The sequence below is a fragment of the Anarhichas minor genome, unplaced genomic scaffold (assembly GCF_050575085.1).
Source record: "Anarhichas minor isolate MPS153535 unplaced genomic scaffold, ASM5057508v1 ptg000136l, whole genome shotgun sequence".
NCBI lineage: Eukaryota > Metazoa > Chordata > Actinopteri > Perciformes > Anarhichadidae > Anarhichas > Anarhichas minor.
Genome location: NW_027466582.1, coordinates 10,234,839 through 10,248,716, shown reverse-complemented (window position 1 = coordinate 10,248,716; position 13,878 = coordinate 10,234,839). Strand labels below are relative to the sequence as shown.

At 43.2% G+C, this 13,878-nt stretch overlaps 1 protein-coding gene across 2 annotated transcripts in view; it reads left to right on the top strand.

Moving 5' to 3' along the window:
- Positions 1-13,878, top strand: part of lpgat1 (lysophosphatidylglycerol acyltransferase 1) — a 30,913-nt gene that overhangs the window by 812 nt on the left and 16,223 nt on the right. For both annotated transcript variants that reach the window (XM_076083608.1, XM_076083609.1), the window contains exons 2-4: positions 409-661; positions 10,813-10,931; positions 12,837-12,932. In XM_076083608.1, the coding sequence (XP_075939723.1) occupies positions 424-661; positions 10,813-10,931; positions 12,837-12,932 (453 nt within the window). In that variant the 5' untranslated portion in view covers positions 409-423. The remainder of the gene's footprint in view (positions 1-408; positions 662-10,812; positions 10,932-12,836; positions 12,933-13,878) is intronic.

Below are 13,878 nucleotides of genomic sequence, written 5' to 3'. Positions count from 1 at the left end.
CTAGCAAGTCATGAAGTGATCCCCCCCACGTCACGTGCGACTGGTCCTTTTATGGTCCTGTCTGTGCATTCATTACTTTAAGGACTAGCTATAGCAGGCAAGTCACGAGGAATAAAATAGCCACATTTCAGAATAAAATAAACAAATAAATCCGAAGACAGCGTCCACTCCGCGCGTGTCACATTTTGAAATGCCGTGAAATAGCCTCACCCTCCACCGGTTAGCGGCAGACTCGATCCTCTGGGTGTCCAGGGTGTAACGTTGGGGTTATTTGCGGATTTGTATCCTGCTCCGAGAACACTAGTTTGTTTACAGTAAGAGTAACGAGTAGACAGACGCACATGACTCGTCTTCTGTCAAACAAGCCCCGACCGAGATGCTAACAGTTCGCTGTGTCTCTTGTTCCAGACGGTGTGTGTCAGGATGGCACAGCTCTTGGACGGGTCCGGCACACTGGGCTGGGTTCTGCTCAAGTCTGTGATCCGTTTTGTGTTCATGCTTTTCAACAACTGTGTGGCCATCCCGTCCTACTGCTTGTACCTGGTGCTCCTGCAGCCGCTCAGAATATGGGACAGCACCGCTTTCTGGCAGATCGAAGGAATAATGTTCAAATGGTTGCTGGTCATGGTGTCTTCATGGGGCTGGATCGCAGGTTACACAGGTAAGACTATTAATGATGTGTAACACACACACACACACAGCCATTGTTCCACTGCTGCCTTGCATGCAAAGATGTGTTTTGCATGCAGGACTCTGTGTTAACAGCTTCCTGATGCAAGCACAAGATTGTTCTCAAACTGGTTAAGTTGCTCCTCCAATTTGATTCTTGTGTTTACCTTTTGAGTATCGGAGACAAGCATCTGTTTCACTGGAGAGAAAGAAAACCTGACAATATCCGAAAAGCCAAGAAATTTGGTTAAAAACATTTCTGTTCTGTTTGCTACAAATATTGTTTTCTAACCCAAACAAAGATGGTAGCTGTAAAACAACACGTCTTTGCATAATGAATACAGTGTGACCCAAAATGTAAACATTTTAAAATCAGTCTGAGACAGAATGATGATGAGATAAATTAATGAAATGCGTCTTTGTTTTGAATCATGGGTGGCACAGCTGCTTGTTGCTCCACTTTCAATGGAGCGTTTCCATATAGTCAACATAACTTGCTGCTTTAACGGTGGTGTCATGAAAACACCCTCATCCTGAAGTGCACAGTTTAGACTATTCCTATTTATTACAGTTAGATATGATCACATTTGTACTATGGGTGCACCGGGTACTGTTGAGCCTTCGCTAGTTTCAGCTCCTTAAATGTGAGGATGTGCTGCTCTTCTTCGTCATCAATGACAGTGAATGAATTACCTTTTTTGTTTTGGACTTTGGGGAAGACAAAACAAGATATTTGAGCATGTCTCCTTCCACATATATGGTTTTGGTAGAAAACCAGCAGGATATCCTGAGTGCTTGTTTGTTGGTTCCTCTCCGCTGGCTGGTTGAATCTCTCGGAAGGGATTCAGGCAGTCAGAGGTGTTTGGTTGCACAGAGCTGCGAGCAAAATGCTTACAAATTGCTAAGTGGTGAACACGGGGCGCAACAAGGCATGCTGATTAATAATGCAACGCGTGCAGCCTATAGAACACCTGGTCTTGCGTTGAGTAACAAGTGTGATGTTCTCTGATTGACAGTTTTAGGAAATGAGACACCATACGGCCATGTCATGCAAATGGGGGCTTAAGTTACATTTCGACTATTGGATACATACCTGTCATTTTCAATCTGGCACTTCTTACGGTTCGGCTCATGTGGATCAGCTCAGAAGGGCGACTCGTGCTAGACTGCTGTCAGATATTGGTCACATTACGAAAAAAACCGAGCTCTGAGTAGTAAATGCGTATGGAATCATAAATAATGACAATATCAACGTGGCACCATCGCTTTAGTGTAGGGGTCAGTGTTGTGACCCACAGCCAAGGACACTTTGACAGTGATGGTTCGATCCCCTCCGTTACCTTTCCCCTCAGCCCTCAGTCTCGTGTAACGACCAGGTCCCTGTAATGTGAACGACCGTTGAATCTGAACAACACGTGTAGTTTAGATGCTCCAGGTTTCATCCAAAGTCACAGTTTTATTGTCACATTCGCGGTGCACGTTTGTCTGCATTCTTTACAAGTAACAGCTGTAAGTTTTGTACGTGTCGGTATCTGTACCCACCGGCTCCCAATGCAAACGATTTCAATACAACAAATTCCTGCTTGTTATGTTGCATCTACAAAAAAAAGTTATGTCGTCAGTTCCAGAAGCTGACTTATACTGTCGCCATCTTTATCGATGGGACAGTTTAGACGTGAAGACGCAGGATGATTTGTTGAAAAAATGTTAGGTCGCAAGCAAGCAAGACGGGGGAGCTTGTGTCTTGAGAAGTTGAAGCATTTATTTATTCACACACACACACTCTGCACAGCTTCGTTACTGCTAACTTTATACTCATCTCACACACACATACACACGCTCTCTCTCGACTGGACACTCGCTAACGTTACGCAGGACTTTCAATACACCGGCGTGAACTCTAACGGCACACAATTCATCGGTTATCGTAACAGCTGGGCAGCTTGTTAGGCACCTCAACCACCGCCTGCATGCAAAGCACTAATCTCGTCAATGAATGATTGGTTTACGAGGGTCGGCTATCGGTCAGAAAAATTTGCATCCCTATCTTTAGCATCATAAATCATATAGCAATATCAGTCGAAATCATCATAATTGGATTTTTTTTGTTGAAATCATTCAGCCCCAGTTTAAAAGTTGTAAAGTAACAAATGACTAAAGCTGAAACAAAATACAATATTAGAGTAGAAATAAAGTTTTGCAAAATTGTACTTAAGTAAATGTACTTAGTTACATTCCACCACTTAGTTTGACTCATCGAGTGGAGGGTGAAGGTAAGAGGACCTGTGGCAGTGTGAGGTGAACTCTTGTTATTCTAGTGTGTGTCATTAAAGGTGTCTTGAGCTCTGAACTTGAAACTCGAGTCAGAGCTGTGCTCTGCATGCCGACAGCGGGACCGATGCATGTTTATGCCTAGAATACACACCAAAGAGACGAGATCAGACTAGTTCTTTAGGTGTAGATATTCTTGGTACGATATGGAAGGCTGTATTATTTGATTTTAGGAAAGATTTCACCCGTGAGAAGCAATTTAGCATATTAATGTAACTCCAGGCGGATATTTTCCCCGTTGTTTCTGTAGAAATTCAGTCATGGCAACCCAGTGAACTCTGAACAACTGAGCTTCATTCCTTTTGAAAGATACTCAGTCTATTAAAGAACAGGCTAATGCTAATAGTGCTATCACTAGCTTGACTCATAAACCCTTTCCCAGTGTGTTTTTAGTTTATTACACTCGGGTAATAGCATTGTAACGACGGCTAACGTCAGATACTTGCACGTGATTGTTGAGCCATGTTGCTGTGAACTCAACGGCGTACTCGGATACTGTTTTTATGTTCTGCCGATTGCGCCTCTGTTCAGTCACCGGCACATTTAACATTTTGTGGTGATTACAATTGGCAAGCCCACTTTGCAGGATTAATTTAGATCGTTTAAAAACTACGATTCTGAGATCTGTCAGCTTCATGCGTCAAGAATGAATCATGCTGAAAAAAATACACGTTTGTCCAACAGTTACACAAGTTAGCCACCCCGGGTATGAGCATTTAGCAGGAACCAGCGTTATTTAGTGGCATTACTGTTATGTGGTTACTTGTGTTGCCACTTGACCTAACCCTCTTCTCCCATGTTGACAAAAGCGCATGCAGGCTGATCAGCGTCCCACACACACAACAGTGGGCACAAACAGGATCTGTGAAGAGATCCGAGATGGTGATTTAGAAGATAGCAGACATTGTTTCCTGGTTTTGATGAGGATGCATTGAGATCCAATCCCTCAACAGCAGTGCATAACAGCTTCTCCCCTTCCGTTCTGACCTTTCAAAATAAAAGCCCTAGACCTAGAGGCAACTCAACAAAATAGCGTAATATATTTTGCATGCTAAATATCTGGACCTGTAGGCGAGACAGTCTGTCAGTGAGCTACAGACACAGTGGCGTGTGTGACCCTCTGACGCCGGTCAGTCATGTAGTGTAAAAACCACAACAACTTAGTCTCACGATCACCTGTTGGTGGCCGGTCTGAACGGGGCCTTTGATCATATTCTGGATGTGATGTCAACATGAAGCACAGAGTAACCTGGTTCTTCAGGTCTCTGTATACATAAACATCATCCAGACTTCTGATCCTTGTCTGGATGAATTTGTGAATATTTCTTAGTCCTGTGTGATTAGTAAACAGAATGTCTTTGGGTTTGGGACCAGAGACCTGTTTGAGGAGTTGAGATGCCACAATGTCCTTCTTTTTATTTGTAAATGAAGGGTTAATCCGCCGATTATTCCCTTGACTAATTGTTTGCTCTATAAAATGGAAGGTATCGTCATTTCTCGTAGCCAGAGTTGATGTCCAAAACCCCAAAATATTCAGTTTACTATCATATATGACAAAAAAAAACAATAAATCCTCACATTTGAGTAACAGAGACCAGAGAACCGGCTCAACATCATTGCTTAAAAGAATGGATCATCAGTGTGTCGTATTCCTCTAAACCAGGAGACCATTTCTGTGTGTAGCATAAGTTAAATATCTTTTAAATGTTTTGGTACAACAACGATCAGATCTCACTAAGCAGTAGTGAGGGCTGGAGTGAATTCAATGTGTATCACCTCACTTTGAAGCTATAAAAGAAGCTGCTCTTGGTTTGTTCCAGCCTCCGTGCACCCACACACGTGTTATCAGTTACTCGGCTGATTAGACTTCTTCTCTGGACTGTGTGGGTGTGTGCAGATCACACTTGATTGACATCTCTCTTAATGTCCTGAATTATCTTATTTGCACCTGTTTGACAGACAATTTACAGCTTTGAGTTTTTTTTTTCTGTATATAGACCTTATATTAGCTGAGTGCCATCGCATGTCAGATCTTCATCAGATTGTCTCCTGTTTGACGTGAACATTTCTGGTATTTGAAAGCTTTTATTCAGGGACTGGTCTTGCTTACAGCCTTTGGTAAAAGTGCATGAAAACACACTACAGGACAAGATGCGCGTGCAGTCATGTTGTAAAAACTGCATCCCAGCACAGAATCATGGCACTGCAGCTTTGAGACGAGAGGCCGATCGCATCACTTTTGTTCTGAAGCCCTGAAACACGTTTGCGTAAATGGAGGCTGAATGTTTCATTCCCCCGGTGTGCAGAAAGGCTGTGCAATATTAATGTGGATCGAACAACACATTATGTGGTGAATCCATATTTTAATGTTGATGTGTTTGGGATGTAAATGATACAACAAACCTTTGGAAGCAACGGATGGTGTCAAATTAGCTTTTAACTTTTAACGAGGGCAAGAAATAACAGGCAAGAGAGCCATTTACTGCATTAAACCAGCCTAACCCAAAAATAGAACTGGGGTTTCAAAATCCTGAAAATATAAGCAGTGCTCTCGGCTCTGAACCCCTGTGGGCGTGTCCACTGATTCTGCCATAACCACATTGCCATAACATCACGGTTTCATAACCATTAGAACTGCAGATGCTATGATATCCGTGGTGTCATGTGAGGTCGGCGGCACGCCGTTTAGCCGACCACCGATACCGGATTAGATGGTGAGCCTGCAAGCGTGGCTGTCGTGCTGCTGCGCCAACTGTGTCGTCTCTCAAAGACAATTTCCCTAATGTATTCCATCTGACAGATGACCCGTCTCTCTGATATCATTTGTGCCCGTCCCCCACAACAATGGGGGACTCCAGCGCGTACGAAACGAACGCTCCTAATAAAACGATATTGCCTTCAGGGTCCATTCGCCCAACACACCGCTGTCAGGTGTCACAGACGTGTCATTTTTCTAGAGGTATGCTCTTGATTCCCGTTCTCGTGAGAGTTGAGCTTATTCACATGTCTCCTCCCCCCCCCCCCCCCCCCCCATCATTCCATTTATTTTTTCAATCGTTCCCTTGTGAGGCCGTTGGAAGATTCATAAGATCGCCGTGTCACCAGGTCAAGGTGCATTAGAGAAGCCAGAATGAACAATGATTAACACGTCGTCGCTTGCATCCTGTAATCTATGCATAACCTCAAATGTAAATGCAGCTGTGGAGTGGGTTCTGTAATATCTGCTAATAAACTGTTGAGTGACTTAAGTTGTGCGTTCGCGATACACGACTACGTCTCAGTTTGAACACGCGGATTAGTGAGCAGCAGGTAGAAAGTGGGTTGACTTTCAAGGTGGAACGAGACCAGCTTGCAACCTTTTGTCGTGAAGAACTGTCCTGTCAGCGAAACGAGTTTTCCTTTTACTGTGGGTTAAGCTGACGGGTGGCTTGATATGCCGTTTCTCCTGACAGCAGATCTTATACCTCATATCAACATAAAAGGCCTGCTATAGTTGACACGACAAACAGAGTTCAGTCGATTTATTTAAAGAAACCTCTTTGCTTGCTCGAGTGCATCGATACTGGAATTGTAGTCCTCGGATAACTTGGTAATTAAGAAGGTTATCATTTCCTGGTGATGATTTTCTCAGAGTGGAACGATTCCTTGAAGATGCGCTTCAGATGTCGCATCTCTTAGCAGCGGCCTCAGTTATCTGCTGTTACCTTGGCTGCTGTGGAAAAGAAGAAGTCACATGGCTCATACGTAAGAGGAGAAACTCATCACAGATGCATATTGTTTATGCCAAAGTACCATGCAGCATAGTATGTTACAGCAAGTTCTTCACAATAGTGATGAAGCCATCACGTTCATGGCTGTGACCATACGGTACGCTGGACTACTACTACAAAGACTGCTGCTCCTAAAGGAGAAGAAACACGGCTGTCTTTGTGTACTCAGTTTGTGTAATGCCTTTCTTTATTTCCCCGGATAGCTTTTGACGACCCTACAGAGCGTGAATGGCCTTTTCTGTACAAAGACAGAGCCATAGTAAGAGCAAGAAAGTGAGCTTTTACGGTCAAGAAGAGGTGGGAGCTAAATAAAACATCTGTCTGTTTCTCTGTGTGAGCCTTTGTTTGTCTGTGACTCGCTCTTTGATTCTGAGGGACGGACACTAAAAACCTAATATTCATCATCTTCAACCACAATGTGGAGCCATGTTTTGCACAGCAGGATAATGTCGTGGTCCTTTTTAACGTCGTATTTCTTGTAGCTGTATGGTTTTGTGTCGGTGTCTTGTCCGTAGACTAGGTGTCACCGGCAATAAGCCATAAACCAACTTCCACAATGCCGAGGAGGCATTTACACTATCGGTAAACTCATATCTCATATTCATGGACGACTTTATGGCCTTTGTACAAGCCCTGTGAAGAAAGAAGTCGGGTATTGAATTATAAGGAAACAAAGGTTGAATATCCAGCAAACAATTTGATTTTGCTGGCAAAATATCAACTCAAATGAAGATTTTTAAGACCACCTGTTTCTAAAGCATTTACAAGTGGATCGGCATTATTTTTAATAATCCCTACACGTGTAAATAGTGCTTTTATCCGTTAACTATTTGTGACCGTCACATGATCGCATGGACCAGGTTCAAAAACTTAAGAGGTGCACTGGTGCAACGTTTGCCTCACACAGAGCTGGAGTCGGTCAGAACCGTCCAGAACTGTGGAGATTCCCAGCAAACGATTGCCTGGGCTGAAGCTTTTCACCTCTGAGGTTTCTCCGTTAATATGCAGAGCTGTTGAAGTGCGTTTAAATTGCAAAGGCAGCTCATGTGGTCTATAGGAGGGCGATTGTGATTTCTTCCTTTTGTTTGCAGCTCCTCTGTGTGTCCCATCGACGCAGATGAATGGTTAGTAGAGGAGCCTGTGTGCTCTGAGGCATGATGATGTAAATCAGAGGGCTGCTGGAGATCCACTCCTGGAGGTGCTGATGGAGACGCTGGTCATTGTCTGCTTTCAGCAAAGCATCGCTGAAAGTTATAACCAGAAGGGTTCAATGATTTAACGCATAGTAGACTCCTGTTGAAGACCACGCCATCAGTAGTTTTTATTGAACGTTAATGAGTTGATGTGTTCAGTGATTCACAGCCTCTCTAATATGATTTAACATTGATTCAGTTCAGAGTTAATAGAATTAGTTGTTAACATTTGGCTTTTTGCCGATGACTGGATGTTGTGTACCTCGGTTCCTGTGACAGTGCTCTTCTTATATTTTCAGCAGTGCTTTATAGATGTATGTACATTTTAAATAAGCTCATGACTTTAGTGATTTACCTTCAACCGGGTGCTTTGGAAGAATAGACTAGCTACCGTTTTGGCGGTCACTTTTTTTTGTTTTGGTGACCATATTTGGATGAGGGGGAGGAGCTAGGGAGGGATGTGCTTTGCTTTAATTCCATCTCTAATGACAGCTCACCGTGATAACAACCTGTCAATCACAAGGTAGCCACTAAAGCGCACCCTCGCTTTATTCCTCTTGTCTGCTTTTTAAAGCGAGCAACAGGAACAAAAAAGTATTTGTTACTCTGGCCCCCCAGGTACAGAAAGCAAGCGCTCGCACAGAAAATGTTCCTTTGGAGGGTCAGTTTTTGGGCAGCTGTTGATTTTTGCTAAATTTCACAGGGTAATGGTTCTATGTGGTTAGTGGTTAGTTCTATCTGTGTAGTTGGACTGTATCTCAGACTGTGGAATCAGTTTTCTTATATCTTGCACATCCCGCTAAAAAGGGAATTGGTTTTCATTGTTTTAGTGCTTTTACTCGAGTTAATTTTAGAAAAGGTTTGGTGTGGTTTTGATAGAAACGTATATTTTTACAATGCCAGTATAGGCGTTGATCTAAAGGCAGATCTTCGACCGGTCACATGACCACAGAACCTTTTTATATCACATTTCTTGTGTCACCGTCATTTCAATGGATTCCTGTGCTGCATGCCACGGACACACGATCATAAGCTTTGATTGATGTGAAGCAACAACAACTGCCTGATCATTGATTTGGTGTCGAACTAAATCCGCTTGATGATATCAATCCAAACCATTTGGCTTTGACATTTGAATGAAGCCGACCGTAACGTCACAGGAAATAAGTCAAATCTCCATCTTTTCGAATCATGATCAACATTGTTGTTGTTCTGTTTTGTTCTGTGGGTAGATGAGACCGTTGTGTACCTGTCGGCAGTGTTACCTGTACCAAAGAACTGTAGCTCACAGTCTATTATTTGTATCGCTTTGATAGAAAACAAAGCCGTGGTTCTGTTCCGAGCTTTACGTTGACGCCGTATGTGGTTTCACTGAAGAGAGAAGCGTTATTTATGGATCGTAGACATGCAAATAAGCCTGATCTCCTGTTGTGGCAGAGTTTAGAACCTAACTTGCTGCTTATCCAAACGAAAAGTGTTATTTCAGGAAGGGAGCTCCCATATCAACAAGTCCACCGACGATGTTGACGCAAATGATTCAGTTTTGAACTGAGGATGTTATCTTTGTCGAGTGTGATCGTTACTAAAAATACATCAATGCCACCTACAAAAGAAATGCGTACACAAGGGCAACTTCTGGTGCTCAGTAGAAATGATTATGCTAATATTTTATGTAGGACGTGGGAAAATGTGATCTGTGACTCTAGAAGGCGATAATGAAATGACAGCTGATACAATTTACCAGAATGCCTTAAAATAGCCAAAAATGCTTTTCGAGCAATAAACGCACGTTTTAAACAATGTAGAAATGCATCACTTTGAATCATTTTGATAAACCATATGATGACTCAAGTTACTACATCTTTTGCTATTCTTATATATTCATTAATAGACTTTACTTGGATGGTCGCCCAAGTATATTTAAGCATTTTTATGTTTTATTTCGATGTTTTTAGGTTGTATGTCTGTCCGGTCCGTTCTCGTGATATCTCAGGAACGTCTTGAGGGAATTTCTTTACATTTGGCACAAATGTCCACTTGAACTCAAGGATGAGCTAATTAGAATTTGGTGGTCAAAGGTTACTGTGACCTCACGAAACATGTTTTGTACAGTCTGCGGATGATTGCTCAGATGATCAGAGGGATTTGAAAGTCTGGTTCTATGAAATTAAATTACGCACCATCCCTTTTTTTTCTTGGACCGTTTCCTCTGCTCTGCTCAGAGTGGTCAATAGTGAGAGTGATTGTGGTGCCGTTTCCTGAAACTCGCTTCTCCTTTCTCAACCACAAGGCAAACATTTTGTCATTCCCTTTCAACACGGATTAATACACATGACGACTAATCTAGTACAGAAAACAATGCCTACAAATCTACTACCTACTTGTGGAAGCACGGGAATACATGTTTGCTCTCTGATCTTTGTCGGGAGGATATGCAGATCACACAGCAGACAGTTTGTCGTGAGGGAGTGTCGGGACACTTGGGTTTAACAACTACAGACCATGAGAGTAGGTCGGATTTAAAGGGTGTAACATTCACCGTTGATATACAAATTGGATTTCAGTGTTTGTATACCAGAGATCTCTCACTTCAGTCCATTTTAATTGTTTTGACGCAATGAACCACAACTGGCTGACTCTCCAAGGTGTTTAAAGCAAACTTGTTGCCACCACGTTTGTGGTTACGTTGTATGTTAATTACTTTGCAGAACACCTTTAAAACCTCGTCAACAGTTTTCAGTGAAATCTGGTGGAAAGAGTTTTTAATTTGGATCTGGATCAGTGATTTCAAAAATATATAATGTACCACCTTGTTTAACCGTAAGTGTCTTATTTCTTTTTCCTTGAAGTAACGGAGTGGGGTGACGACGTACGGCCCATCTCTGAAGACGAAGCCATGGTCATCGTCAACCACCAATCCACAGGAGACGTGTGCACCCTCATGATGTGCCTGCAAGACAAGGGCATGGTAAGACCAGAGAGAGAGACGCGTTACCTCATTCTATCCCTTTTTAGGAAATCCAGAAATAGTACCTCAAGATTGAACAGGGTCACGTCGGAGTAAATACCAGCCATGCAGATGTTTTAAACCTGCAGGGTGTTCGGCATCATCTGTATTGTGCTGAACAGGCTGCTGCCTGGGCGTGTTTGTGCGTCTTTGTCACTGCAAACAGGGAGTTCCTGAAGAATTGCACACATTGCTCTAAAAACACTCTTAACGTTGAGTCCACACTGCCGGCCTGAGAAGCGTTGTGACTGCTGCCTCTACATAAAGGCACAGAAAGATGCTGGAGGGCTTTTATTTTTTTAAAGGAAACGGGAAGTGTTGAGTTAAAAATAAAAATGTCCTTTTTCTCTACAGATGTAGACATCTGAACTGTGGCAATGTTGCTAGTATGATGTCAACATACAGTAAAAGATCATTTTCACTGTCTAGTTTTTGTCAACCGTGCACGTCACACGTACAAGATGGACAAGACCTCGGTTTTCTAGAAGAGAAGCAGCGGACGGCCAGCCTCACCTGAGCCACACTGCACACACACAGGTAGTGTGGCTCAGGTGTGAGCTGAAGCTAATTATGTTTGTTTTAAGGATGGTTGTTAACACAGGCCTCAGTTATCAGTTTGTTTAGCCAGAGGATGGTTGTTTATGACTAGTTTTAGTAGAACCGCTGAGAGCCGGAGTGACGGGACGATGCGTTTTTCAAGTCAAAACAGTCGAGCCGGACGGCCTCGCAATCCAGTGCTGCGGTTTGTTGCATTCAAATTACGAACTCCGAGTTGGAGCACACAGCAGAGCCTCTCGGGCAGCCGGCAGCAAGAGTGCAAAGGTTTGAGGGTTGGCTGCTTTGCATTCTTTCACACTGATCATTTTCAACATGGCAAGGAAGTGAAACGTGTCCAAACATCAGCGCACGCACACACACACACACACACACACACACACACACACACACACACACACACACACCCTTTAATGGGATACTTTGTACACTTAAAAGTTCATGTGGGGTTGTCTGGAATGGTAAACAAATACATTTAAACATAACATCTGTGTTGCGTAATCAAATGTATTAACACACAAAGTTAGCTATTACAGAGAGAATTTGAGCTGAGAAGTTCTTTTGGGGGGGAAACAATTTCCTTGTTTGGTCGTAAGACATAAACGGAGAGAAAAGTGTTGATATTGAAACGTATCTGCATTCATTTGAACAGGAAGTCTGACTGGGACAAAACTACAGCAGCTCTTCTTCAGGCAGGAATGGCAGCTCACAACAAGATGTACAACTCCATACTGTTGTCTGTCGCTTTATAGCTGTGTTGACTGATTAGCCTTTTCCTCAGTTATAATTAGACATTGTTAGGGGCTCAGCTGCTTAATTGCCAAAGTTGATGTGTAGCCACTGCACAATAACACACAGACGTAGCTTCTTTTCCTCAAACGTACCTTCAGCAGCAGACGTGAGTTTGAAAAGTCACGTTATCGGCTCACTCTTCGCACCATATTCACATCGCGCAGCTCGCTGTCCTGCCATTCAAATCCTGCTGGAGATTGGCTGTGAATTCTGGGACGGCGGTGTTTTTTTTTTTTTTTTTGGCTGAGGTTGGCACAGCACTGGTTCTGCCTAGCTACGCTGCACAAACATGATGACATGATCCGCCTCAACAACTGCATCCCTGGCCCAGTTTATCCTCTTAGCACTGAAAGTACAGTAAGCCAAAGCTGCGTGGTCGCAGGTCATGAGGGTGGAAGTGCTCAGAGGGCCCGTATCAGCTGTGGACGCTGGAACCAAAGCCAAAGTCCTCTGCTTTTGATTACAGGTGAATTTTGGGGATTTTCATTTTATTTCTCCCCCTTTTTTTTTTTTTTTTAGGTGGTACAAAAAATGATGTGGTTGATGGACCATGTGTTCAAATACACCAACTTTGGCCTAGTGTCCCAGATCCATGGGGACTTCTTCATCAGACAGGTAAGAGACCCACAACTGGTACTTTTAACACTGTGAGAAATGTTGCAGTGTTTTATTGTCACGCCTGTTATTTGACCATAACATGTTCTGCATCACATTAACACTAAACATACTAACATCCAGCTGTGAGGCAGGGTTTATTTTAGTCTGTAAATTAGCCTCAAGGCTACATTGTCAATTGTCGCTGGTACAAGAAAGACTATTTTCCCCTCACATGTCAACACCTTGTTTCCCCTGAAGGTTTCAGGATAACAACGTAGACCTTTTAGGCCATCGTTATTTCAACCTCCCGGCTACTGCAGGCCTGTTTTTACTGCACGCTGCAAAGCGGAGTCACTACCCATCTGCTTGTCCCAGCTGGACAGCAGATATGTTGGTGGGATTCGGGCGTCCTCTGAGAAGGATAACAGCAGTGGACAGTAGTGTGGGGGGGGGGGGGGGTGCTGCCCTTTTGTTGTGGAGGCATGTGGAACAGAGCAGCCTGCTTTGACAGGCCGACACGTGTAGCCGACAGGGCTCCTATTGGTCAGGGGTGTTCCTTGAATATCGTGCAGGTTTGGGAGGTTTATCCCACACAGGGAACAGGGATTCCCTGCGTAGGACCATGCGTGGGGTTCATTAACAATTTTAATAGATTTTGATTCCTGCAAAATCCAGGAAACTGTAACACGATTTTAACATAACATTTTGGAGGACTTAATGCACAAAAGAGTTACTCAAAAATAATAAACGGCCTGCAAGGCGGACATTGTTATGCATATTCAAAAAATACCATTCAGCCATGGCCTGTCAGTATCATGTCCTTCAACTAATATACATGGTCATCCACTTCTAATAATCAGTTTTAGAACTGCTGTTTGTGCATTCATCCGATATCTGCAGACAGCTGGCTAGTTAGCATTAGCTGGCTAGGTAGCATTAGCATACCCAGCCAGTCGAGAAGGAC